Source organism: Symphodus melops (genome assembly GCF_947650265.1).
Source record: "Symphodus melops genome assembly, chromosome: 11".
In the NCBI taxonomy this organism is placed as follows: domain Eukaryota; kingdom Metazoa; phylum Chordata; class Actinopteri; order Labriformes; family Labridae; genus Symphodus; species Symphodus melops.
In genome coordinates this window covers 18,354,372-18,381,865 of record NC_136701.1, presented here as the reverse complement: position 1 = coordinate 18,381,865, position 27,494 = coordinate 18,354,372, and the positions used below count along the sequence as shown (strand labels likewise).

Genomic DNA, 27,494 nt, shown 5'->3' with positions numbered 1-27,494 from the left:
TACACTATTGGTCCATCCAGCCCCCTCCCATTTTCACACCAGCCACTCAGGTTGTACAATCTCCCTGTATCTCTCGCCTCCTATGAGCCCCTCTTTCTCCCTCTCTCCCTCAGCAGTGCTTTCCCTCCTGCTAGCACACACACACATGACGCTTCCCGATCGCGCGCACACACACGCCCTACTCCTGCCTCCCTCTCTGTGTGAGGTGCTTTTTGCTCTGGCGATGTCGGATTTGGTGGACGTGTATTGCTCCCTGTGGAGGAGGAGAACATGTTGAAACTTCCTTGTATCTCTCTGCTCATCTGTCAGGAACCTGCTGTAAGTAAATCTCTACCTTTTCCTTCTTTGCACTTTCCCTCGCCTCAGTCCTACATCTTTCACTTTATCCATCTCGTCCCATTCTCCCCTGCGCAGAGAGCCCTCCTGTCACATTTCCCTCTCTCTCTCTCCCACTTCATCCCTCTCTTCTGCGTCCCCTCCCTCCCACGTACAGCCTATGTTGTCTATGCAAAATACTGCTGCAGGCCATTTGCTAGCCCATGATTGCTTTGGACTGTGCAGCATATAACCAGTAAATATTTGCTTCTTGTGTGTGAGGCAGACCTGACGGTGGTTATACATGATTGCAGAGACAGGCAGCAGTTATCTGTGCTGGATGGCATGATGGTATTCTTGTGTGATTGCAGACTGTCTGACACTCAAAATAATGAAGTGGTGACTTGATGCTGCATGTTTTTAGAAAAGCTTTACTCAAACACTTTTCTCATTGAGGGTGTTAAAACAGCGACGAAAGCTCACTTAGGTGCAAAAAAATGTAGCACATTTCTTAAAATGACCCGCTACGTGTTACAATAATAATAACTGTATTGTTACTGACAAACAAAAGCCTCCATAAGTCCAGAGTTTTTGATGATTTTTGTTAAATGCCAGACTACATGCATTAAATAGACTGCGCAATTTCTACAACTAGTCAGTCCCGGAAAAGCATCCCAGAACTCCCTGGATTGCATCAATAATGCACTAGCGTCAAGTTGAAGCAGGACTGCCATTACTTACTGAAGTTTGCCTGAAACTCAGTCAGAGTTTAGACCAAATCTCAACTTGTAATCCACCAATAAACAGGGCGAATGTCACAAGCAAAGCTTGTCCGGAGGGCAGGACACTCACCAGAGTCTAAAACAGATGAATCCAATGCCCTGTTGTATCAGGGACGTTTGTTTAAAAAAAAAATGCTGAAACAGTGAATCTGAGGGGCACCTCTGGGTGCTGTGGGGGAGAAGTGGAGGCTGGAATGTCCAGCTGGCATGAGAGGAATGTCACAGGGCTACATGGAGGACTAAGTGTCAGGCGAGGAGAGATATAAACCTCATCACATGCTTTATGATTCATTGAAAACCATCCCTGTGCAGTTTTTTCAGCTCTCTTCGTTTCTGCTGGCACACACCTTCCTAACGTTTTGCTCTAACGGTGTTGATATTTGATTTTCCTTGTCCCAGTTTGCTGAATCAGGTCCAGAAAGAGGGACACACATACGTTTTTTTTTTTTCTTGCAGATAAATGTTTTTTGTTGTTGTTTTGACACTTCTAATAAACACAAAGAAAGACATTTGTACCTTCAGTCGTTGATTTGCACTTTGAACTTCAACAAAATAAAACTATAAGACTCTTCGCCCCCCTCACAGACTTGACTCGCTTAAAGGTGACTGTGTTGCCATGGGTAACAGCAACAGAATCCTCCTGTGCTCTGCATGGTAAGGCAAGTGTTTGCACAAGTTTGATTTTATGTTACGGTTTTTTTTTCAAGAATGTAACTTTGACACGATCAAGTCAAATACTAGAGAAAAGGTCTCTCGACAAACTTTTATAATCACTGACAATCTCCAACAAGAACAGCTCACACAGTTAAGCTATGTGGAGTCTGAAGTTGAGAAACTCCTCTGAGTGACGTAACTGCTCGGACTGGGACCTTTGTAAGAGTCTGAAAAGCTTTTACCCTTCACTATGACAGCTAATACAGCACTAGTACCTTTTTTTTATTTTATTTATTTTTTCATCTCTAACCGCCTTCTTCAAGCATTGTCCTGATGAGGGTGATGATACGGTTTTTACAGTTTAGAGTTAGAGAAGGTCTGGCTTTTTTTTCTATCATGAAATCAATAAAGCCATTTGTGGTTTTTATGCTGATTAGACTTATACACATTGTTTGGGGTAATAAACAATGTAATTGGCCAACCTGAAAATATTGGTGTTTTACGCTGTTTCATAGAGTGTCCAAAGTAGTTGACGTATAATCTATTATGACATATTCTTTAACTTTACAGATCAAACGCTTAAAGAACTTATGAAGAATTAATCTTCTTGACCCAAAGAGCTTAGATGCAGGAGAAAGGAAATTCTTTGCTTGGACTTTTTGCACTACATGTCTATTGGTTCTCGTTTTGGTATCGGCCGATATTGACCCTGCTCACAGAAATCGGCCCATCAGCATATAATGTGGCATGAACTGATGTCAGCAGCTAATATTTATTTGTTGTGTCAAATCAATTAAATGCTGGCATCCAGCACACCTGCAGTAACTCCTGATTCAGAGAAGATGTGTTTTAAAGGGCAGATGAAGTCTCCTGTTCAACACACTCTGACTTGTTTTCATCGTCGAACAGAGATAACGGTGGCCTTGTGATGGTCTTACACCAAAAGAAGCCGTGAAACAAACATCGGAATCAGCAATTGGCTAACTTCTATTATCCAGTTTATAAACACAGACTCAAAGCTGTGAGTCGTTGCAATGAATGTTGTAAATGTTGCAATCTATGGGTCAATGCTCATGTGGAAGTTGTTGTCATAACAGAATTATTTTGTTCTTTCCTATAGTGCTTGTAAAATGTAATAACACGTTATTACATCACATGTTATAATAAAGACTACAAGGGCTACACGTGATGAATTTAGAGACATTTCCACGTTAATTGTTTAAAACAAATGATTCACATCTTTTCTGCTTCATATGCAAACTAACGCGTCTCATTTACTTCAAACATCCCATTTAACAATATTGAAGAACTGTATTGCAGATATGTTGAGAATGGGAGTCTTGTTTTCATACCTTGCAGAAGACAAAGGGGGCATGATTACAGACTGAAGTGATGAAGCAATGTGCATACACTGTATGTGTTTGATAATGAGCCTGATGTTCCCCTACAGTTTTGTGTTATGAAACTGTGCTGCATTCTCTGAAGCACATATTTGTCTGAGTGGTCCTGTGTTTGAGCCCATGGTACTGCATAATAGGTGCTTCCATATAAGCAGTGGTGTGTGTGATGAGCTGGATGACCTTCCGTACTTTTGCCTGGCCACTTTTCAAAAAGTATTTTAAAATGTGGATTTATGTAATAGTCACGGCCCCTGCTGTGAATGATTACCATTGGCAACACTAGTTAACATAGTTTATGCCTTTGAGTTCATGTACAGTTGAAGCATTAATGGGAACCAATTTTCACTTTAAATGCACGTATGCTTGCAAATATGATGTGTACGTTGAAGATCTTAACTGTGCTTGCTGCCTGATAATAATAGACTCTGTACAGCTGTGACACCTGTGAACTCTTGTTTGATTACAAAAACAGTGTTTATGTTAAGGTCAGCAGGCACGTTTGTGTGAGGCTTCAATATGTGTCGGCATGTCTGCGCTCTGACTGTGGGCATTCAGGTCTCCAAAGCATATTCCACTACGTTTACTATGTATTGTGGGGGGAGAGCCATGTGCTGAAAGCTCAGAGACACAGCTGAGAAACACAGTCATGTCATGTTGGATATATTTAGACAGATCCCTTGGGGGGGGGGTCAGTAATAGCACAAGCCATATTGTGCCATTTCTTGAGCATTCTATACTTCATCTGCAACAACAGAAAGCCTTTTTACACAGTAATGTCACTTTCAAATGTAATCAATAATTTATTTATCCCATGAGTGGCAAATTGCTTTATGAAGAAATAATAATAAAAAAGGATTAAAAAGGACTAAATACAGCTTGCTTTAAAGATGCTTGATTTTATGTGCAAACTGACAGACTGAAGACATTCTTTGGCATGCTTTTCTTTGTCAAGAGTGTTTAATCTTTTCCATCTATCCGAACATTTCTGACCTTTATAGAAATGCACAGATTTGTGAACTGATGCGCCATCCTAAACTACAATCCAAAAATCCAGAGCACAAGATGTTCTGAATACCAATGGGCACCATATACTGTATCACTGATACTTCCCTGTGTACGAGGTAACTCTCTCGCTCTGTACAAATACAACAGAAAGGATTAGTTATACTCAGTGACCTGTTTGAACATCGATGTTACTGTGGGCACTGTATTGATAGTAATCCTTGAAGCAGTCATGTGTTGCTTCATTGCTTCTTCAAGGATGCATGCTGCACTTGTATAAGTGCTGCATGTATGTAAAGCAGCATTTACACAAAATGTTTATGTTAGCGTGGGAAAAAAAAACATAAATTAAACTAAATTCTCTACACCATACTGTATACTCCAGAATGGACATGATGGAATAAATGTTAGGGTGGTTTTGTGGATACATATCTTGTTGATTTAATCGTACTAGTGCTGATCGTGATGTTTCAAAAAAGGAAAAATGTTTTATACATTTTTTTTTTTAACTAAAACGTGGCTTTAAAGAATACAGTGAGAATATGTATTTCTAATAATTTTATTGGTGTTTTAAATATGAAAACAAAGCATTAGTCACAGGGCATTTAATGTCAGAGAAAACATGGTATTGACTCATTAAGTGTGGATTAAGGAGGATATGTTAGAGCACTTTGTGTCAGGATGCTCCTCTGGGATCAGATTAAAAACACTTGTAATCAGCTTTAAACAAACTTCAGTAAACATACACATGAATTAAACCCATCACTATGGTAATTAAGATGAAATTACATTTGATATCTGAGCCCCCAGTAAGTATCTGTGTTTGGGACATTTCCTGGTTGAATGTGCTCTGTTGTCCTATTGACATGCTTCTGTGGTAAAGCTGTGTGCTGCTCGAGTTGTGCACACCTGTGTGTGTGTCTCTGTGTGATGGCGTGTGAGCCGTGTGGTAATATGTTGATTCAGGCGGTTCCTGTGACACATTCCTGCCCAGCTTGGCTCAGATCAGGCAGGCTGATAATTTTAGCTGTGCTTATGTCAGTGAGGCCCGCTGTGTGTGGACAGCGCAGAGAAGGTACCACTTCAAGAACATTTGTCATCCACTACATCGTCTCTGCCAAAGAACTATACAGGATAAACATGTGAGTCAGGCCTCGCTGTTTTTTTCCCTGCAGAAGCTTCGAAAGATGGCATCACAAATGCATGCTCATGATATGCTTTTTTTTTTTTTTTTTTTTCCAAAGACATAGGTTTTTGCCTTTATATATTTTCTTCTGAACCATGTTTGTTTGGGACAAATCTTTTTTTATTATTATTATTATTTGAATTTGAAGGTGCAGAGGTTTGCAAATGTGCAATCATAGATCCGCTGAGCAAACAGCATGACGAACAAATGATGGAATTTCTAATCCCCTTAAGTAAATTAATCACCAGCCTGTAAGCAACACAGGTCATGATACACATTTATGATTCAATGTCAGGGTTTGTCCTCATGTCTGTGGAAGATGAGAAGGTCATGTTGCATGAAAGGAAAACATCTCTTACATCCTACACTGTTTGATTTTGTGTGTTTCTGTGATGTGAAGGGCATGTGAGCAAAGCACCCGTGGCTAAGTGGTATTCTGCTGCTGTTGTGCTTATTCTCTGGATATATGGCTCTTACATAAACCACATTTGAACCTTTTTTTTTTTTCTACAAGCACTCAGATCACAGCAAACATTTAAACTTTCTACCTGCAAGAATAAACACTCGCACAAATGCATGGAAGGTCTTAGCTATACCTGAAACATTATTGTGTCATCTGACACACCATGTGTCGTGAAGCTGTTTATGTTAATGTATATTGAGCTCCAGGCGTCTATTCCCTCAGTTATTTAAAGAAACAAATTATTTCAGGATCAGCTCATTTACCCCATGGCACAAGCTCCTCTTTCACTGAAATATTCCCTCTGCTGCACAGCAGAGAGAGTGAAGGATCCATGCATCATGTAATATTCTCTTTCAACATATTTAAGCTTAAAAAAGGTGGTTTTATGTGGCATGCTTAGCATGTTGTTTTAATGGGTTATAACTGTCCGCACAAATTCTTCTGACGTTCTGGTGATTCAGGCGTAATGGATGTCAATATCTGTTTAGTATTTATGATTCAGACGAGGGCAGAAAGGAAAAGGTGGCATAACCCCCCCACCCCCACCCCCACCCCCACCCCACCCCCCAGAGATGTCTTCTGGTATCGAGAGGTCGTGACAGGATTGAGAGTGTGCGCACCGGCTCTGCAGACATGTGAAGGAGTCTGTATCTCTCTATCTGAGCTGCTCACTGATCTGTTTTCTCAGGGCTCAGTAGAGTCGAGCTGCTGTTCTGAAGTCTGCCTTGATGTTATTAATGTCAAGACTATATCTTGATCAAATTCTGTTTGTAACATGAGTATATGCAGGGGGATACATTGGATGAATGACTACACGCGGTCACAGAGACATATTTTGTTTTTTCTTAGATTCAGATGTCTTTGTCGTCATCTAAGACTGAATACTGTGATTAGACAGTTGCATCACTTTGTTTCAGCACCATTAATCCAACAAGGTTTGAGAACAACAAACTGATTGATTTGCTCTGCTGTTGATGCCTTGGTCATGTCAAAACTTTGTAAAAGGTAAATAAACAGCAAGCTTTACACAGCCATGTCTGAAAGTGTATGTATTAGGGCCTGATATTGGATTTTTGGGGCTGAAAATGAAACTGATCTTGGGGAGAGAAAAAAAATCACATACCAATATATCGGCCGATATCGCTCTTGTTTGATGTGTAGAGATAGATAGATATATGTAAACATTCATTACGTTGGTTCCTCAAACGCAGTTATCGAATACTTGCTGAAAAGATATTCAGTGAAACAGAGACACTCAACCGGAAAGTAAAGCATGTACGTGCATTACCGTTTGACACACTGGAGAGTAATGATGCTTGTTGTAATAAATCACAGTCTGATGATAACAGCCAGAAAGTGAGCTGCGAGTGCAATTCAACAATACTCACATGAAATGCTATTTGACTGGTGAATATATTTAGTACTGCATAGTTGCGATTAAATTAGCCGATACTGGTTGTCATTGTTAATATCCGCAGAAATTATCAGCTTGTTGATTTATCGGTCAGCTCTATATCTCATATATTGAACAGACATATCTAATTCCTGTCACAGAGAGGAATTTCGTTATAAGATTTGAATCATTTCAAATTCTACAAAATGCCATTGATTGTTATAAGACTGACCAAAGCTATCACTGGTTCTCCATAATGTTATTCTTCTTCTGTATGTTCATCCTGCCTTGTATATGCATGTACCTGTATAACATTTGATTCTCCTCCTTCTTCATTGAAGTGGTTAACCAAGGACTCACTGCAAAACTCAGCCTGAAAAAAATGTGCATTTAAACTCTTCTGGCCTGTGCGCAGTAAAAAGAGTCGTCTGATTTCACAGGAAATTGGACGCGATGACAGGCATGAAAAGCAACTATATTGAAACCGCCAATCTCATTGAGGGGCTGAATTGCTTATCTTGGCTTCTTTATTAATTTGGGACTACTTCATCAACAGACAAAAAAACTGTAATTTTAATTCGGAAGCTATGGTAGGCAATTTACGGTTGCTATATTTAAGTCAGACACCTGTTTGTATTTGTTTTAAAAATATTTATTGCTGCAGAACATAGTTTGTGTTTGGCATCTCGGATCTGACCTCATCACTCATCACGGTTTTCATTTACATGCAGAAATCTGAGGAGTGATGCAATGACATTTTAAACCCCCAGTGGGAGCCTACAGGTGGATGCTGGGGTGGTGGTGGGTCAGAGCTGTGATGAATGAAAAAGCTGAGGGAGAGACCAGACAGTTTGCAGCTTAAATGGAAGGAGGTATTGTCTGGTGATTGGGGATTATGATGCATGTTAAGTGTGAAATCACTGTGCAGCCGACTGCCTGAACTAACTGGCAGACTTTGCCTCATTTATTGATATACTCTATAAATTACAACAGTTACGAAGGCTTACCTGTCTGTCAATGAACCCGCCTACCTGTACTCCCTCTGCCTTTTAGCTTGAACTTGATAAAAGATAATGGCACACAGTGCAGAGAGATAGTTAGATGAAAATAAGGGAACTACATTGCAATGTGCTTCTTTCCACACTATGCTCGCTCATAGACTCACCCTGCTCCCTAAGGAAGATAGTGCATGTTCACGTGGATGCGGGATTGACTTTGGGATTTTTACAGGGAGGCACTTTATGTTTGCTGTGATTGTCTCGGCTGTGGTTTATTCTGCTCATGAACACTGTGCAGATGTAAACAAGAGAAATACACACAGTGATTAAGATTTCAGGACTTTTGGGAGTGATGGACTTCAAACTTGAACTGACTAAAGAATATAAGAAATCATTACTCCGCTCTTTCCCACGACAGTAAAGGACTTTACAGTTACAGTTACAGTTAGTTGTGGCCAGCTTTCATGTACAGACAGCTGTGTGGCTGTCAGAACATGCAAAAGGAAGCCTCATTTTATTCATTTCCACCTGTCAATCAAGCAGTGATTTGCAAGTACGGTAAGCTGTGTGATTACGGTCTATTTTTTTATGCATGCCCTTTAATGCCTTACAGTGTGGCCGTATGATATATTCATGTCACATTAGCATATGCTTTTAACTCACTTCTCAAACACAATACAATTAGCAGTTATGACAAAATTATGTAGGTCGCCTTACCTGTTTTACCTCCGTAATTGTACATAATATAGTCACGAGCAGGCAGCTGTTAAAAGACGCAGCATTGCCTTGAGGACATGATGACACTCTGTGCTGAAATAAACTTACATGGATAAGTGTAAAAACACATTTCAAGAAGTCTTAATGTGTGTTTCATGTGTTGGAGAGTCATGAAGAGATGTTCAGTGTAGATCCTCGCCGTGTGTTTCTGACTCATTACTATGCTGGTCATATGAGGATCCCTGTGCTTTTTTTTTTTTTTTTTTTCTTTTTGTGCAGCACAGAGCACGTGCCTGCTAGTGTGAAGGGGATGGGAAGTGATAGCTCTATATATAGAAGTATATGTATGTGCAGGCTTAAGAGTGGACTGTGAGAGGAGAATGGAGGCTTGCTGAGCATATCTAACAAGCGTTATACAGGCTGTACTTTACACGCTATCTATTATCTTTTTTTGTGTGTGTGTGTTGTTGTACTTTTATCTTTCAAAGGACTCTTTTCACATTTGAACCCTCAGAGTGAGAGGTTGGTGTTTGTAATTCATTGGTGAAACCTGAGAAGTTATGGAGGAGATGGCCTCTAGTATGACTCAGATTCAAACAGCTGACTCGTAGGTGTGTGTGTGTGTGTGTGTGTGTGTGTGTGTGTGTGTGTGTTTGCACATGTTAGTGAGTGAGGGTGTCATGCCTGGAGCTGTCAGACCCCAACAACATCATGGTAGCCCTGAGATATAAGGGTAGCGCTCAGTTACACGACGACAACCTTCTCCTTTTTCATGCTATGTGTTTGTGTGTGTGTTTCTTGTTCCAAAGTCTTTTCTCCTATTTCCTCCCTCTCTATATATTTGCCTTGTCAATCATCTCAAGGAAGACTAAAAGAAACAAAAGGATACAGACCCCCCCCCCCAAAAAAAAAAAAAAATGAACAGGACATCAGGTGTTTAGCACTGAGTGTTGTCACATTTTTAGCTGCAAGCAAACACAGCAGCACCCTTAAGCCTTGTTACTCACTCTCGCTCTCACTCTCACTCTCACAAAACCTCTCTCGTCACATTATTTCTCGTGTGACGTCCACGAGGTATCGAGTCAAAAATGTAACATCGGCCTGAGGTGCATGTGGATTATGTGCAGAACATCACTATCACAACTGCAATCTTTCTGCCTCTCACTGGCCCTGAGGCAGAACGGTTTATTTCTTGAACTATTGCACAAGATGCAGAGTTAACGACTGCTGTGTTTGTATTGCTGTTGTTGTCATGCTGCTATGAAGCCTCAGGTAATTTGGCATGAATTGAAGAACAAAGTGTGTGTATGATGATATCATGTCATGAAGGAGTTTGTCATTATCATCCAAAAAATCTGTGTAATAAATAAAAATTAAAAAAAATATTCAAATTTTTCATAGATAAACCAGGGGCGGATGCACAACGGAGGTGGCCCATGTTCTGACTTATGTAGGGGGAAAAAAAAGCAACAACAAAAAGCAATGGTAACAAGTGTGTCCTTTTATTTCAACTTTTAAACAACTGACAGGGAATATTGAAGTTTAAATGCACAATTTAAAGTATTAAAAAAGGAAATGTGTTACATTGAAATGCAAAGACGTCTACGAGAAACCTTTATTGAACACAACCTGATTCCTGCTTCTGACCATGCAGTCAAATAGGTCCAGTAAGAGTCAGCAAACAAACATCACTCATTCAAGTGCTGAGTCACAAACCCCCCCCCCCCCTAGATATGATGCAGAAAGACTCACAACATTGATTTGCTATATGCATTAAAGAAGACAACATTTGAAGGTGCTGTGTAAAAAAAACGGTTCAGGTGTTATTTATCTAACAAAATCACAGAGTCCCAACATCAGAGTAAAGCAAATTAGACTTTAAGCATAGAAAAAACCTTGCCTTGCCCCAGGAACCTGAGACTGTAGATATTAGAAAGGTTTCACATGTGTACAATAATAGATCTGTATGTTCACATATAGAAGTGTGACACACCTGAACCTGTTTCTTATACAGTACAGCGCCTAATTAAGAGCTCGGCTGTGTTTGAAATGTTGTGTTCTTCAATGCACAGCTAATACATAGTAACAGTAATAAAAAGAAAAGTATACATTTGGGAGCCTTATTGTGAATCTTTGTGCATCATATCCTTTGTACCTTGAGTTTTTTACCTGAACACACTACTCCCATTAAATTAACTGTACTGATTTCAGGAGACTCATCATAGATGCCACTAGTGGTTCATCATCCTCTTGTTTAATAACTGCAGTAGTCGTATATTCTGATAAAACCGTTGTTTCAGCAGAAAGCACAGCAGCAAACCAATCATGCAGTGGGTCGCTCTCTGCAGGGAAGAAAGCAGTCTTACTAAAGGCTTCTCAGGCTGTAGAATTCGTAATTGTACATCAGTCATACCGTCAAACATGCTCTGTAATTACATACCATGTAGCAGGAAAACAAGATGCCCCATTAGAGAGTTTGATCTAAATTCACAACAATTGTGGAACGCTGAACAAGCTTGACTTTTTTGGTTATTGAGTATAAAATGACTCATAAATCAAACTAATATGTTATTCCGTGCATGATGTTTTTTCATCCTCTTATCTTTTACTTCCTGATATGGCCACAACAGCAGTCTGTCCTGTGAGTTTTGGATGATGGGATTTTGGAAAGGTGTGTGTGGGCGTGGGGGAAACAGAGCCGGAAAGAGAGGCTCAGTTTGCACAGATTAAATAGATTGATGTTTTGGTCATCTCTGCTCCAGATCCAACTCTGCAGTTTAAGGGATTGCGTCGAAAATAATCCAAATCATAAAAGTCATGTCTGACTTTAAAATTCAGAACGATATCCCACTACTTCACACTTAACATATGTGTGATTTGATTCTGTAACTCTTTCCAGTTTTAAGTTCTTTTTAAAAGGTGACATCATCAATTATGTAACTGCATGTTGTGCTTGGCTTCCTTGCATGTGTGTGTGTGTGTGTGTGTGTGTGTGTGTGTGTGTGTGTGTGTTTGAATATGTGTGTACTTGGCAGGCAAAATTATGACATAACTCATCACAACTGTAACTGGAGGCCGGATGATCCAAATGTTTAGCTGTTCGCCCCCCATCAGCTGATGGTTACAAGAAGCTACACATTACAATTTTGGATTTTTACAAAATTTCTCAGCAGATTGCCGCAAGTAAGGACAACATATTCCTTTGTTTAAATTATTTGTTCGTTGGACTTTATTCCTTCTTTGATTCAGTCTCTACACCAACTCACTCTGTCTAGCACACATTTTTGCCCTATGATGCAATCCGTGCTAGTTTAACTTTCCCAGCCAATCAGAGTGCAGCAGTAGGAGGGTCATGCTTGTAAACAACACTGACAGAAGGCGGGACTTTTTTTACAGTCCCTCCCTCTGTTGACATCCCTTTCTCAGTGCGGGTGTTGCATGGGAAAAGGGAAAAGCAAGAGAAGGAAAAGGGAAGAGGAAGAGTGGGCAGCAGGGGCGAAAGAGGGGGGATTGAAGTGGGCGTGTGTGAGTCAGGGCGTGTGCTGTTTTTTTTTTTTTTTAAAGTTACACAGAGCTGCCATGGAGCCTACCAGACTGATCACCTCATTTCTGACAGTAGGTAATCTTTCTGTTGACTGTGTTTGTTTGTTTCTCCTCATACACATTCTTGTGTACATTTATGATTGTGAAGTGTGAGCTCAGCTGTTACCAGAGAGCGGTTTGACTGTTTGTCCAAGCTGTCTGCACACAACAGTGCAGGTGCATGAGAGCTCATACTCTTGACTACATTCCTAATTTAAATGTCTCAATGTTTCACTTCCTGCCCTTCTGTTGAACTTGGATTTCATTTCCTGTCTTGACTACGCACATTGCCTTGCTTTATTTCCATGCGTGTGTCAAAAGAGATACACACAAGCAGCATGTGAAGCATAAAGCAGAGGTTTCAATGCTGAACAAGACAAAGAAAACTGTTACTTTTGTATTCAGTAAGCCAGCTCTGAATAGACTCATTGTCCACGCCTATGAGCTTTTTGTCACGCACAGATTCACTGCACTCATGACTTAAGCAAACACACAAACAATTAGATACACATTCAGCAGCTTAAATCCTGAAATTTTGCTGACTTATCCAGACTAAGGTCAACAGTACCATTACAGCTTTTATTACTGCGCGTATAAGGGCCTGAGGAATTATAGCACATTTCATTTTGATGGTATTAGCTGGCAGCTCTCTGCAGGATGTGTCCCCTCATACTTCATTTTGTGAAGCTTCCTGCAGCCCAGCCCAGGCTTCATCCTATCCCGCTGCCAATAACTACAGAGCCTGAAATCTGCATCTGCACGTCTTCACTCACTTTTTTAAAAATCTTTTATTGTACACTTAATTTAAGCCTGTCAGTTAACTGGTCATGGTTACTTTGAAGCATCAAACTAAACGTCATGGCCTACTTTAAGAGTTGAAGTGTAAATGGATGAAGCTGGAGCCCGGTCAGAACACATTCTGTTGAATACATTTAACTTAACACATGCAACACTCTCGTATACATCCACTCATGTGCATGCATGATTGCACTGTGTTGTCACACCATGTACAGTAAATGCATTTTGCATCGTCTCCATACTTCATAGGGAAACTTGCATACAAGAGGTTTACTCACATTTGCGGGTTCATAATGTTTATTATTATTCTTTATTTTTTAATAATCAGAGTTTCTCAACTCTTCGACTGATTTGATTTCATTGCTTTAAGCTTGAACATTCTAGCTAATCCATGAATGTGTGTGAGCGTGTTTGTGTGTGCAGATGTATACTGCTCTGTCATTCTATACCTGTAGTGAAGACAATTCAGAGTGTTTTTGTTAATACTGGTTGGATTTTTGATTGTGACCTATTTAGGAACTGTGGATATAAATAGCGCTATAAACGAAGTCCTCTACAATATTGCAAGTGGTAGATAAAATGTGAGATATTCAACATTGTCCCTTTTATAAAAAGCATGATTTCCACTCTAATGTTTTGAATAAATCTTAAAGGTTTTTAGTTCTTAGTTGCTTCTCTCACTGTGGTCCTTCCACTAACCAGCCACGTCACTCTCCAGTAGTCTTAAGACCTCTGCTCTTATTTCTTTTCCACTGTCACTGCTTCCCTCACTAATTCATGGGTCTAAATATAGACAGACGCCATTGAAGAAGATATTTGTATCTGTGTGTTTTAGTACAGGACGATAATGTTGAAGGCATGTGAGAACTGTGCTGAAGTAAACACTACATCCTTGGCCTGATTCCTCTTTGGTTCTACTTTATATCGAGAGAAATGTCTGCTTCTTTCCATCTGAATCCGCCAGAGACGACAAGATCCTCTTGAAGCGCCAGTTTTACACGCAGGATTATTAGAGAACAATGAATATGTGGATTTACACAAATATAGGCTACTTACATTAGCTCGCTTGTAAAGAGAGTGTGAATGAGACATGTCTTTCTTGTGGTAGACAGCTTAAGAAGTGACCTGTACCCTCCCAGTCTGGACATACTGCCATTTGATCCTCAGTTTGTATGTGAGTGTGTGTGTGTGTGTGTGTGTGTGTGTGTGTGTGTGTGTGTGTGTGTGTGCGCGCATTGGTCCAACAGCAGACAATAGGGCTGGAGCAGAGATGGGACGCAAGGGATTGAGTGCTTTATTAGATGTTGCAGTGACAGATGTGCAGACAGGAGGAGGGGGGTTATGTGGGGATGATGGTTATCAGTGTGTCTGTGTGTGTGTGTGTGTGTGTGTGTGTGTGTGTGTGTGTGTGTTCCCAGTGAATCAGCCATGTTCATAAGTGCTGTACAGTACATGTTAAGGCCGTACATGTTTGTTACTCCTGGCTCATCCCTGCATCTGTATGAGCGGTGTGAGTGTGTGTCTGTATCTGACACATGAATTAAACATGTGTTGACCTACTGAGAGCATGAGCCTACAGCCGGTTAGCAACACAGAGATAAAAATGGCACACACAGGGTTTATCAAAGGCACCATGATTAAGCCATAGGTCAAGTCAGGCCAAACACTTATCCAACAATCACATGTAATCACGACTTTTAGTCACTTTTATAACAAAAAATAGTGTTTTGCTCGGTGAGTGTGGTCTTGACTACAAAACTACGAGTACCAATAACAGATTTGAATTCTTCAGGAAGGTTTTTCCTTTTTCGGCTTTATTGTACCTTTGTGGTTTAGAAATCTTGTTTCCATGCAGTATTTATTTGTAATACAGCACTCCTTTTAAACCACAGTCTGCACTTGTTGTTATGTCACAAAACCTCTTTTTACTTTTATTTTGCTGCTTTGCGTCAGCTTAGAAGCTAATCAAAAATCCAAGCACATGGCCTTGCTGGTGTGTCTATATATGCTGTTGTCTGCACACTGAGGGCTGCTGCATGCTTCTGTTTCACACAGTTCTTTTTCAGGCGGATTGGCTGTATTAGTCCAGATATAACACTATTACAATGGGAATTTCTTTTAAATTAATCAAGGAATTAAACGGCTTAGTTCACTTTGGTTCCTGGCACCTCACGTGCAGGGTTTGCTACACATTCAAAGCCCAGAAAGAAAGAAAAGCTTTCCCAAATAAAATATGAGCACATATTTATGGATGTATCTTTTTTTTTTTTCTCTCTGCAGAATAACCGCTGGCATCGTGTGTGGCTTTAGATGTCCTCTGTCATGGCGAAGCGAGAGGCTGGGAGCACCAGCCCTGTGGTACGTCAGATAGACAAACAGTTTCTGGTCTGCAGCATCTGTCTGGATCACTACCGCAACCCCAAGGTTCTTCCCTGTCTGCACACCTTCTGTGAAAGGTAAATAACATTTGTGCTCATGCTTCAAGGAAAACTGCCAGAAGTCCTGATTAACTTCACTTCTATTCAACTAGGCCTTTACAACAAGCATCCCACAACAGGCTGCCTCCACATTGGGCTGGTGGGTTTGCTGTATGAAACATATTACTAAGGTCATCAACATTTAGCTGAGCTGTATCATCAGTACCAACACAGGGCGTACTTACTTATGTTATGATTGGAAATACTTAAAATATTCTAAATTGTAACCTTTGTTGTGGTCATATTTTTCCATGTTTGGAGTGTCTTGTTTGCCCCTCCCCTTTTCTGAATGAGTGCCCAGAGGATTTCCTTTTTTGCCTATTTGCTTTTGAAGTTGAATATCCTTGGGCCTCATCATGCCTTCTACTAAATGTCCTTTCTTCTCATCATCCATTGAAGGTGGAAAAACACAATTTCTACCAAAGATATTTACATGCTAGTACTTATCCCTCCGGTCCTATTACAGAAGAATTCCTGTCCTATTTATATGTTCCCAAGTTTAGAGAGACCTCATCTATTGCAAATCCCATCCAACAATTACATTCAGCGCACTTCACATACCGTCTCTGCGAGGAGTACATTCCTCGACTGTCAGGACCGTTGAAGATTCAGAGAAAAAGGCTCATTGTTGGGAAACACATTTACAATGTTTCAATCTACCGTTCCTCAGAAAGATGACACCCCCTCAGGCCGTACTTACTGCGGCCTCTCATGCAGAGGAGGCCTGTGAGACGCCTGTTGTTGGTCTGAGTGGGAGGATGGAAATAGAAAAGGGAGGTGTCTTGTTTTATAATCACAACAATATTTATTGAATAGTTTTGAACAGCCACACATAGTGCAGGGTAAATCCTTTTTCCAAGCAGTGTGAGGGGCATGTGCTCACCGGTGGACAATAATCCCCGGTTTAACTGGATGGCATGTGATCTGAAGCCCTGCTGAGGTGAACAGATTTTTGTCTGGAGCTGAACATGATGTTGCCAGACAGATGTTGCTAAACCAAACGGGTTGATGCAGTTTTAGGGGGGGGGGGGATTGAGGGCTGAGCTATAGGGACCCCATGCTGAGCCTATAGTCTGTTTTGTACGGTCTTGTATCTCGTTTAGTTCTTGCCTCTTTGTGCCACCATCTATCTTTTGGCAGACACTTTTGTGTGCTCACAGATCAGGATCATGAGCAAGCGCTTTGCTAACATCACTGTTTGACGGTAATATATGATGCAAGTTCTAGTCAAGTTAGATATGTGTTGAATGCCATTGGCTCTTTTCTAACAATATCTACTTGGTTATATATAACATATGTTGTATTACCTTTGAAAATAAACTTTTTATTAGTCTCATTGTTTTATTTTGTATTTTTATTAATATCTTTAAATGGAACATGTTAAAAGAAAAGCAATAAAATTGATAAATTATTTCCCATGGGCATTTTAAACCAGTTTTACAACCTGAAATCAGACAGTACAGTCTTTAAGTTAACCATCCGGAGTCTGACTGACGCTATAGCTAGCTGAAATAGTAAGTCAACAAATAAGTAAGGAGATATTAAGACAAATTAATAAACAACAACTTGCTAATCAGTCGATCGTTTGATTCTATTTGAAACGTATTCAATCAGATTAAGTTAGAATTTCACGCTTGTTCTTTTGCTATTGTAAATAAAATACAAGGCTTGATCAGTATCTTTCTTTTTTCTCAACTTTATGTGTGACTTTTATCCAGCTTCAGAGCGTTAAACAGAGCTTTAGAAAAGCACTAAGTCGAAATGATATCTATTGTTTACAGCCCTCTGTAGTTGTGGAGAGTTTTGGTTTCTACTGGTCTGTGTGGTGTCATAAATTGAACAGAATGCTGTAAACAGTCTGCGACCAGACTTCCTTGTGTACAACAACTGAGACTTATTTTCAACACTGACCTCAGGATTCTTGTAACATTCACAACCAATTGAAAGCAAACGGAAGCTAAAGAAAACATCTGTACATCACTCAGCCGGGCAGAAGGCCAGGAGTACGGTGCAATCTGCATAATTCAGATGAACTCTGCTGACTGTGGGTTTGGCTAAGGCTTAAATTCCTTCCACTGTTAAACACATTGCCTACAATGAGGTAAAACATTTTCCGCCTTTCAGCCGAAAAAAGTTTGTCTCTTTGAGGCTCTGTTAGGCTAATTTGTTTCCTGAGATTCACTTATTGAAAGAGGAAGTGTGCGTGATTTCTCCGGAGGCTGTTTTGTCGTATCGACTCTGGTTCACACATTTGCTCTATTCGTTGTGACAGGAGTACTATTGAGGCAGAGTCACTCAATTATAGTGATAAAGTGACAGCTCTCTATCGCTGCCCCCCCACCCCCCTGCTGTTTTCCTTCCCTTCTGATTCTGCTGCATTGTTAAATCGAAAATGACTGATATTATTATACAAACAATGTTTAGAATTGTTGATATTAAACTCTAATTTTGACTTCTTCTGTTTCTTCACTCTCTTTCCTCCAGTTGCCTCCAGAACTACATTCCCCCAGAGTCTCTGACGCTCTCGTGCCCGGTGTGTCGACAGACGTCGATCCTGCCAGAGAAAGGCGTTTGTGCTCTACAGAACAACTTCTTCATCACGAATCTCATGGAGGTTTGACTGACTTAGTCCCTTTTTCTACTTCACTTCTGACACAAACGTGTTGTCAAGAAGTCATTTCTCGGCGCGTTGTGACCAAAGATGTGGTTTAAAACAAAGCATTGATGAATCAAAAGGATTACAGACAAGTAATGTGATGTTAGGTCTGTTTCTGTGCTAATGCTTCTCTTGGAGCCACTTTGGGTGTTTCACAAAAGGGAGGACATTTTTGTAGCCTGACATCATTCTGGACTGTCCTTTCCTCTTTAAGGAGCTCCTTATAGGGTTAGTTTCAAAGTTAAGTTCATGAGGTATTAACACTGAAGTTTCCAGTGGATAAGGGTTAACATCTGGAAATTAGAGAAATAACGCAGTGATCAAAATGAGAGAAGTTCAAAAATGTGTGTTTGTGTCCTGAAGAGAAGTCTTCCACAGAATTGATGAACCCCCCCAAAAAGGCTGTTTATTGTTACTCTAAACTCCCCAGTGGGATTTCATTCTTGACGGAGACCTTTGTTCCTCGTCATTCCCCTACAGTACTTTATCAGGATGTTCATCTGTTGTCACCTCTCAGTTGTCTCTGAGTCAACAAATGCAAAACTAGAAATAGGTGATAAGACAGTTACAACCTGATGCCAAACAGTTTTCAACCCCACTAAATAATACTTTCATTAAAGTCTTTGTGAATTGAAACTGTGTTCGATCAGGTTCTTCAAAGAGACCCAGAGTGCTCACGGCCTGAGGCCTGCAGTGTCCTTGAGTCAGTCAGCGCTGCAGTAGCAGGGAAGCCCCTCTGTTGCCCAAACCACGAGGGAAAGGTGGGTAATACCTCATCCCTGTCCTCACCCCACCAGAGCTTCCTAATCTCTTCTGTTTGGATGAATTATTAAAGAACTTTGCTGCAAAGCCCAGCGAGAGTGATGGTCCTTTTCTCCTGACTCAGTTTGTCTCCCCCTGCAGGTGATGGAGTTCTACTGCGAGTCGTGTGAGACGGCCATGTGTTTGGATTGCACAGAGGCCGAGCACCGTGAGCATGTGACTGTTCCACTGCGGGACGTTGTAGAACAGCACAAGGCTGCTCTGAAGACACAGCTGGATGCCATTCACAGCAGGTTGGGGTTTCATATAGGTTTCAAAGTATTTACATCATATTAAGGGTTTTGGAAGCTTAAGTGTCAAGACTTTTCACCCGGTATCGAGTAAAATGGCGTTTTTGTTTTTTTTTGCATCATTTCATTCAGGGATTAGTATGATTTTAAGGTCAGGATTTTTTTTCCTTCGTTATGAACGTCTCAAAAAGATGCATAAGCAAATTTAACACTGTGTCCTATTCAGGCTCCCTCAGCTTACAGCAGCCATTGAGCTGGTGAGTGACATCTCTCGCCAGCTGAATGAGAGGAAGATCGAGGCGGTGGCAGAGATCACATGTACATTTGAAGAGCTGGAGCGGGCGCTGAATCAACGCAAGACAGCCCTGATCACAGACCTGGAGAACATCTGCAGCGCTAAGCAGAAGGTTAGCAATGCTACACACGCTCACCACACATCATTTGACTTACATTTTACTGTATTTGCATGCACAGAGGTGCACTTCTATCTTTGCAGCCTCATTGTCTGATTGGTGGTTAAACAAGTCCTGCCACATGTCCTCCATTCCTTTCAAAACAATTCAGCCTGGTTTTGACTTTTCTACCTTTCCTCCCCTCCCTTTTTTTCCTCTTATTGTGTCTTCCACTTACCCGAGTGCAGGTCCTTCAGGCCCAGCTCTCATCTCTCCTGCAGGGGAAAGATCACATCCAGAGCAGCTGCAGCTTCACAGAGCAGGCGCTCAGCCATGGCAGCGCTACAGAGGTGAGCTGGAAGGTTTTAACTGGCACAAACAAGCTAACAAGCAGGTTACATCACATGTGGAAATTAGCTAGTAAATGTGTTTGCAAATATCTTTTTAAAGCGGCACCATTGGAAGTAAAGGCTTTAAGACTATATGTGTTTTTGCAAGTACAGGTGTTGCTGGTTCAGAAGCAGATGAGTGAGCGGGTAACAGCGCTGGCCAGACATGACTTCCCAGAGAGGCCCCATCAAAATGCACATCTGGACTGTCAGGTATCCATTGTATGATGTGTGATTGTTGTGTGACTCTCCTGCCTTTTTTCAAGGCAGCATGCACTTCGTTTGAGCTTGAGGGTTTATCTTGTAGTTGTTTCATGGCGTTGTACCGTTTAATTAAAATAACCACCCATGGAAATTTAAAAACTTCAGAGAGCAGAACTGGAATTCTGCTGTGTAAAATGTGTTTCGACTCTTGGTGGTTCCTTCCCCAGGTGGAGACTGAAGGTTTGCGACGCTCCATCCAGAATCTTGGTGTTCTCCTCACCACAGCCGCCGTGGCTCACACCTCTGTGGCCACAGGAGAGGGCCTCCGACATGCGGCAACTGGACAGCACCACACTGTTACCGTGACAACGAAAGACAAAGTAGAGTCTTAGTTTTCACTTCACACGTGCCATATGTTCAAGTTTACTGGATTTCACTCATTTTGTTGTTTTGTTTTTATTCAAATTTAACATCAATGCTGTATTTTCTTGCTATTCTCTTGCAATAAATCTTATACATGTTCATTATTATTCATCTTACGTCTTCAGAAAGTGCTGGCTGCTTGATCAACAATTGCTTTTGTGTGTTCTCAAGATGAATCGTTGCCCTCTTTCTGCAGGATGGCGATCTAGTACGGACAGGAAACGCAGTCTTAAAAGCAGAGATAACGTCCGCCGACGGAGGTCGCGCTGCGGAGACAGAGATAACAGACAATAAGAACGGGACGTATGAAGTGGGCTACACTTTACGCTCTGAGGGAGAGTATTCCTTCTCCCTGTTGCTTTACGGCCAGCCGATACGGGGCAGCCCTTTCCGTCTGCGTGCGGTCAAACCCTCAGATGTGCCACAATCACCAGATGATGTGAAGAGGAGGGTGAAGTCTCCCAGCGGGACTGGGGGACACATACGGCAGAAAGCAGTGCGACGGCCTTCCAGCATGTACAGCACCACTAAGAAAAAGGAGAACCCGATAGAGGACGAGCTCATCTACAGAATGGGTAAGAATGATCCAGAAACACAAGTACAGAAACTGTGTGTGGACCGAAGTATTGTGCTAAAACGTCCTTATTCTAAGACAGGCTTATGTTCCTTTTTACATTAACTGCAAACCAGAAATAAAGACGCTCACTTCAAACATTTTTTTTCAAAGCTATATAATAAGTTCAAGTGTTACATCAGCAGCCCCTCTGGTCTTCTTTTCAGGCCAGTACAAACAGTGTCAAAGTGAACTGTTTGTGACATGACAGAGAAAGTACACTGCATCAACAAACATTCACATGTTGTCAGACGACAGTTGAAATGGAATAAGGATTTCGTCTTGTGGTTTCTACTTATTAAAACCGCTGTCATGGAAAAGTACTGTCGTTCCCAGTCCAGAAATAAGTGATCAGCAAAACATTCTCAGTGTGAAGGATATCCACACATATGCAGTTCTTTCAAGTCTTTGCAAGTTCAGTTTGAGAACTGCAACTGGCATGAGCTCAGACCTGCAGTTACCTTGGAGGTAGACTCCTCTCTCTGGAAACGAGTTTTGCATTGAAGAATGATCACTACAGGCAACATACAGTACAAACCGCCTGCTATGAGCCATTTACAAGCTATGAGAGACAGGTGAAAATGTCAAATGACACAGTCTTTAAATTCTTCTTTTTTTTTTTTTACAGGTACCCGCGGCAGAGAGAAGGGGGAGTTCACAAACCTGCAAGGAATCTCTGCCACGAGTAATGGCAGAGTGGTGGTTGCAGACAGCAACAACCAGTGCATACAGGTGAGACACACACAAGAGGGAAATGCAAAGGAACCAAGCATTCCTTTGTGTTCACATAGAAGATGAATATATAATTTCAGTACTGGCATCAACACTCATGTGGCTCAAATTCTACCCTCTAATGGAACCGATTACAGGTTTTTACCAACGATGGCCAGTTCAAGATGCGTTTTGGGGTCAGAGGACGTTCTCCTGGGCAGCTGCAGAGACCGACAGGCGTCACCGTGGACATGAACGGCGACATTGTGGTTGCCGACTACGACAATCGATGGGTCAGCATTTTCTCCTCTGATGGCAAGTTCAAGGTAAGAGCTCTCGAATAGTTGTTAAACATTGTTTTTGCACAATCAGAAGTTGCTTCTCTGCTCAACCCTTCTCCTTCCTAGAACAAGATCGGTGCAGGCCGGCTCATGGGTCCCAAGGGTGTGGCTGTCGATAAGAATGGACACATTATTACTGTGGACAACAAAGCCTGCTGTGTCTTCATCTTTCAATCAAATGGAAAACTGGTGACCAAGTTTGGAGGCAGGGGGACGTCTGACAGACAGTTTGCAGGTGAGGAGCAGGCCTCACAAGCTTTTTTAACATTCACAGGGAGCCCTTTTTATCGATGCGGCTATCTGACTGTGACAGGTTGGATTTGTTGGTGGGGTAATGTTGGTTCAGTTTTGAAACTTGAAGAATGGAGCAGCCAACAGGTTGAAGAGTTGTAGAATCCCAATCAACATGTGGTGTTGGATTACATGGATGAATTGAGAACTAGATCCCCCCAGATTTATGCAAAATGATATTGAATGGACAAAAACTACCTACCAGAGAGACAAAGAAAACAACAAAGTAACAGGACGACAACAATACAGACACGAAAACAATGTCAGAGAAATGCATATGATCAGAAACTGACATTCACAAAAACATCTGTCATATCACTGTAAGACATTATACCTACATAATGATACTCCAAGTCCTTGTATGATGTCGGATCGTTGGGGGTCTTTTTTAATATCAGTGCTGGGGGCCCTTACTCTATCCTGTTGATAAAGAATAAGTAAGGGTCTTTAAAACAACCTGACTTTTGTTTTCTTCTCATTTTTGTTCTTGACAGTTGCAGGAAAAAAAAGCAATACTACTATGCTCGTGCTCTCATTCTTTTGTTGAATTTTCTTTAATGCATTTCTGTTTTGTTAAAAAGCGTTTACACCCACAGGCCATGCTGTGGCCCCCCTGCTCCCCCCTGCACACTGTGCACTGCGCCTGTGCTGAATACCCAACTCTTTTTTATTCCTTACTTATCCTTTATCTCTGACCTTCAATTTTTCTTTCTTTCTGTTCTTCCTCTTGTTTTTCGATCCAGAAAAACTTGGCCCAAACTATAATAAATCTGGCTCAGTTTTCAGTAAGTACTAAGTGTGGCCTTGCTGGAACCTTAATCCCACAGTGCAGTGCCCCCCTCCCTGTCTAACCCGACTCCCTGATTATGTGTTTCAACCTCCCGAGAACTCCAATTGTGTATGAATTGTTGGATCACGCTGTGCAAAGTAATCATCACAAACACAAGTGTATGCGCACAACAATAATCCCTCTCCTTTTAAGATAATGGACATTTAGTCACATGCATTGTGTAATTTGTGTTTCTATGAAAAGATCTGTGTGAATGGTTTGACTGCATCGATTTAAGTGCAAAAACAATTAACTGCTGATGACTTTTTTATTAAAACAACAATTAGTGTTACAATCAGAGCTGCAGAGATCATTAATAGCTAATCAAGCCAACAAACATTCAATTCACTTAATTACATACTATATAGTATAGATTTTTTTTTTCTTAACCATCGGTTTAATCAGTTAAATCGGATTTAACTAAATATCCTGTCGGGGAAGAAATAACAGATACAGTGTGTTGAGCTGTTGCTATGTTAGCGTTTGGAAAATCACAATTTACTCATGTGAAAGCATCGACAATAATGCATGAAAAAAAAAATCCTCTAAATGATTCTCCACCAATCAGAGCAGCTTTTCACCTGATTAATCTGTTCAAACACAACTACTTGAAGTTATTATATTAATTAGAAATTAGTCGACTAACAACAGAGAGAACGCAGCACGTGTCAGTCGGAGCAGATTGCACCTTAACCTTCCTCTCTCTCCTCACACAGGTCCACACTTTGTTACAGTGAACAACAAGAATGAAATTATTGTGACGGATTTCCACAATCACTCAGTAAAGGTTAGACATGCTTTGTCTTTTCTGTGTGCTGTTGTAACATCATAAGTATTCTCTTATTTGGAGACAATTTCTGTAGCATATATGGGATTACATGGACATGTAGACACCACTTCTGTACTCTTACATCCTGTCACAGGTGTACAGCGCAGACGGAGAGTTCTTGTTCAAGTTTGGCTCCCACGGTGAAGGCAATGGCCAGTTCAATGCTCCCACGGGTGTGGCTGTGGATGCTAATGGAAATATCATTGTAGCTGACTGGGGGAACAGCCGAATACAGGTGAGACAGAGCTACATTTTGAAGACAGGAATCATAGTGTCTGTAAGACATTACAGTGAGGTCGTAGTTTAAAAAGTTAGACACGTTTTTCACTTTGTAATTAATTCATGAAATGGAGGAGAGTAACAGAACAATACCATCTTCTTTCATTTATAAGCCTTAAAAAGAGAAAATCCTGGACTGCTGCTCTTGTTTAGCATCATAATGCATCATAAAATACAGTGATGCTGAGCAGAAGCACTCTTTTTTTTTTGGCACTGCCCTAACTGATTCGTATGGTAGTTTGATGTGCGAACACGTCCTTTGAACATTTGTAATATTCAGCACAACAATGTGCTGAAAACCCATTGAAACTCCAGAAACTAGAAACCTACATCTTTTGAGCATCTTTAAGTTTGTCAAGACTCTAACCTTTGTTTGTTTTTCAGGTGTTTGACAGCACAGGCTCCTTCTTATCTTACATCAACACATCAGCAGACCCTCTGTACGGCCCCCAGGGCCTGGCCCTCACCTCAGATGGACACGTGGCCGTTGCTGACTCCGGCAACCATTGCTTTAAGGTTTACAGATATCTCCAGTAAAAGACATTCTCTGACACACACCTCATGCTTTTACTGGCTAAAATTACAGAGAGCTGAAACATACCTGAATCATTTACAGTGACCCCAGGTTTCATGAAGGCATTTTCTTTTCATTTCGTCCTAACATAAATAAGAGAAAAAAGTGTTTTTTCATCATAAACCACCAGAATCAACAGCAATTCACTTGTTTTCTAAAGACAGAATGAGCTTGTTTATTCATTGGTTCCCTTTTCTGTGGAGACAAATGTCAAGAAACTGCTCTGGTAAAATGAGGCTTAAAAAAAGAAATTTCAATACAATTCATGTAATTACAAATAATTCATTTACTCTGACTATTTTAAAATTTAGATCCTTGAGTATTTATTACAAAATCATATTTAAATAATAAACCTCCTGTTCCGGGTGTTTTAGGTTGTGTTGGACCTTATCAGTAAATAGACTGCAATCTGAAGGTGGCAATTATTTGGGGCAGATGAGCAACCAAACTATCAACCAGCATCACAAAGAGACACAGAAGAGAGATAAGTGTGCTTTTGGTTTCCTGGTGCAAACATGCTTTGTGATTGAACAATGCTCAGGCCTTTCCTCGAACACGTTTGCATGTCTGTGTTCTCCCCAAAAAATAGACCCTGTTGTCACTGCCTTTTTTTCCACATGCAAACAGGAATGTGTAGATTAATGACATGATTTGTTTTTCTCATTCTGCACCTTATCAATAACTGCACGTGGACATAGATTTACTTTGTTTTGTCATTCGAGTTCATTTGACTTGTAAGCAACATTTTGTCTTCTTTGGGCTTTTTTAGTTCCCAAAGACAAGCGACAAAAAGCACAACAGTAAATGGATCAGCAGTGTTTTTGAGCACATTGTAACCAGCTCTTTTAGCTCTACTTTTCTCTTCTATTAAACCAAACAAGCCCCCACTAGTACCTGCACTTTTGTCTATCATATCTACAACCTGTTGTATTTGTAAATATACATATTAAGGTGTATATATGGATTTGGTGTTCTTGTTCTTTCACTAAATAACCTACTTATCAAAGCTATCAACACTGGACTATTTACTATCACATCACAAGGTCATGTCAAGTAGTAGCCAACGACAAATGACACCAATGGAACAAAGTTGTATGCGCTTTATTTGCTGTGCTGTTGGGTCTTTTTTTCAAAGCACTTAATTTATTTTTTATTTCATTTTCTACTTAATTTCTTCTACAAAATTATTTTTCTAATTGGTGCATTTTTGCCAAACATTCTTGTACATAGGCCTTGTGACTTGTAGCACTGAAAGCTGTCCTAACTTGCGCCTCCTCCCCAAAATCTCACATCCAGTTAAAACAGTCACTTATTTCCTTCTGCCAAAACAAAAACCCCCTGTCGTCGTAAATTGTTGAACAATGCAAAAAGATAAATAATCCCGCAAATATCCTAGAAGTTATATCGTTTGCAAGAGTAATATATGCCTCTGTGTATAGTTATCATTGAACATAATCAGAAAGTGCACTGTATATTACAATCATATTCTTGTTGTAGCTGACGAGCACCTTTCTCATGACGTCTTTTGTATTCATTTATTTTGGTAGTTCAGTGTTTCAAAGCTTTTCAGTGTGGAGCGACACAACACCAGCTGACGTGCACAGAAAGTTTGTCTCCTGTTTTTATGAATAAACTGTTCTTGATTATAGATCTATATTTCATTTGTGTTCCCCCCTCCTCCATTTCCTGGTTATTGGAAACTCTTTGTAAAGACGAATTAAGTTTCCTTCTGTGCTACTATTTGTTTTTAAAATCCGACCTCATCTGTGCGCCCACTCCTCATGTCCGTGTGAAATAAACCAAGCACATAAATTGAACACTACATGAATCATGTGTAGCCTGCTCTGTACTGCAAAAGGCCAGTCCACGAAACGCAAGTACTGCATCTGTGTAATCATGGCGAAAGTATGATTGTAAATATTAAAGAATGACACTATGAACTGCTGTGCTAAGAGCCTGTTTTGTATCAAACGACTTCTAACCAATGAATTACAGAAAAGTTTAGAGGGATAAAGGAAAGCCTGTTTAGTAAAATGCTCTACACTGCCCCCTTGTGGCTGTCTTGAAGGGAAAAAAAGGAATTACCGGTAGGCAACATAGGTACTGCTGAAGATGTCTAAATAATCTAAACCGTTATTTTGTAA

The 27,494-nt window shown here is 40.7% G+C and overlaps 1 protein-coding gene across 2 annotated transcripts; it reads left to right on the top strand.

Annotated features, from left to right (window-relative positions):
• Positions 1–81: 81 nt before the first annotated feature.
• trim3b (tripartite motif containing 3b) lies at positions 82–27,290 on the top strand. Of its 2 annotated transcripts, XM_079355477.1 has the most exons (17): positions 82–318; positions 15,571–15,746; positions 18,252–18,381; positions 19,074–19,184; positions 19,327–19,478; positions 19,702–19,882; positions 20,116–20,217; positions 20,371–20,469; positions 20,688–20,840; positions 21,080–21,458; positions 22,125–22,228; positions 22,366–22,533; positions 22,615–22,783; positions 23,583–23,624; positions 24,385–24,455; positions 24,592–24,732; positions 25,161–27,290. In XM_079355477.1, exons 2-17 carry the CDS (start codon positions 15,601–15,603, stop codon positions 25,311–25,313), a joined length of 2,301 nt encoding a protein of 766 aa, XP_079211603.1. In that variant the 5' UTR covers positions 82–318; positions 15,571–15,600; the 3' UTR covers positions 25,314–27,290. The 2 variants fall into 2 exon arrangements, with proteins under 2 accessions (XP_079211603.1, XP_079211604.1); XM_079355478.1 differs by lacking the exon at positions 23,583–23,624 and having other exon boundaries at positions 83–318.
• The last annotated feature ends 204 nt before the right edge of the window (positions 27,291–27,494 follow it).

Excerpts from the sequence above, each read along its gene's own strand:
- trim3b (XM_079355477.1), top strand. The coding sequence starts at position 15,601 with ATGTCCTCTGTCATGGCGAAGCGAGAGGCTGGGAGCACCAGCCCTGTG. Across the intron at positions 19,883-20,115 it reads TCTGCAGCGCTAAGCAGAAG|GTCCTTCAGGCCCAGCTCTC; the intron begins GTTAGCAATGCT and ends ACCCGAGTGCAG. Across the intron at positions 22,784-23,582 it reads GTCTGACAGACAGTTTGCAG|AAAAACTTGGCCCAAACTAT; the intron begins GTGAGGAGCAGG and ends TTTTCGATCCAG.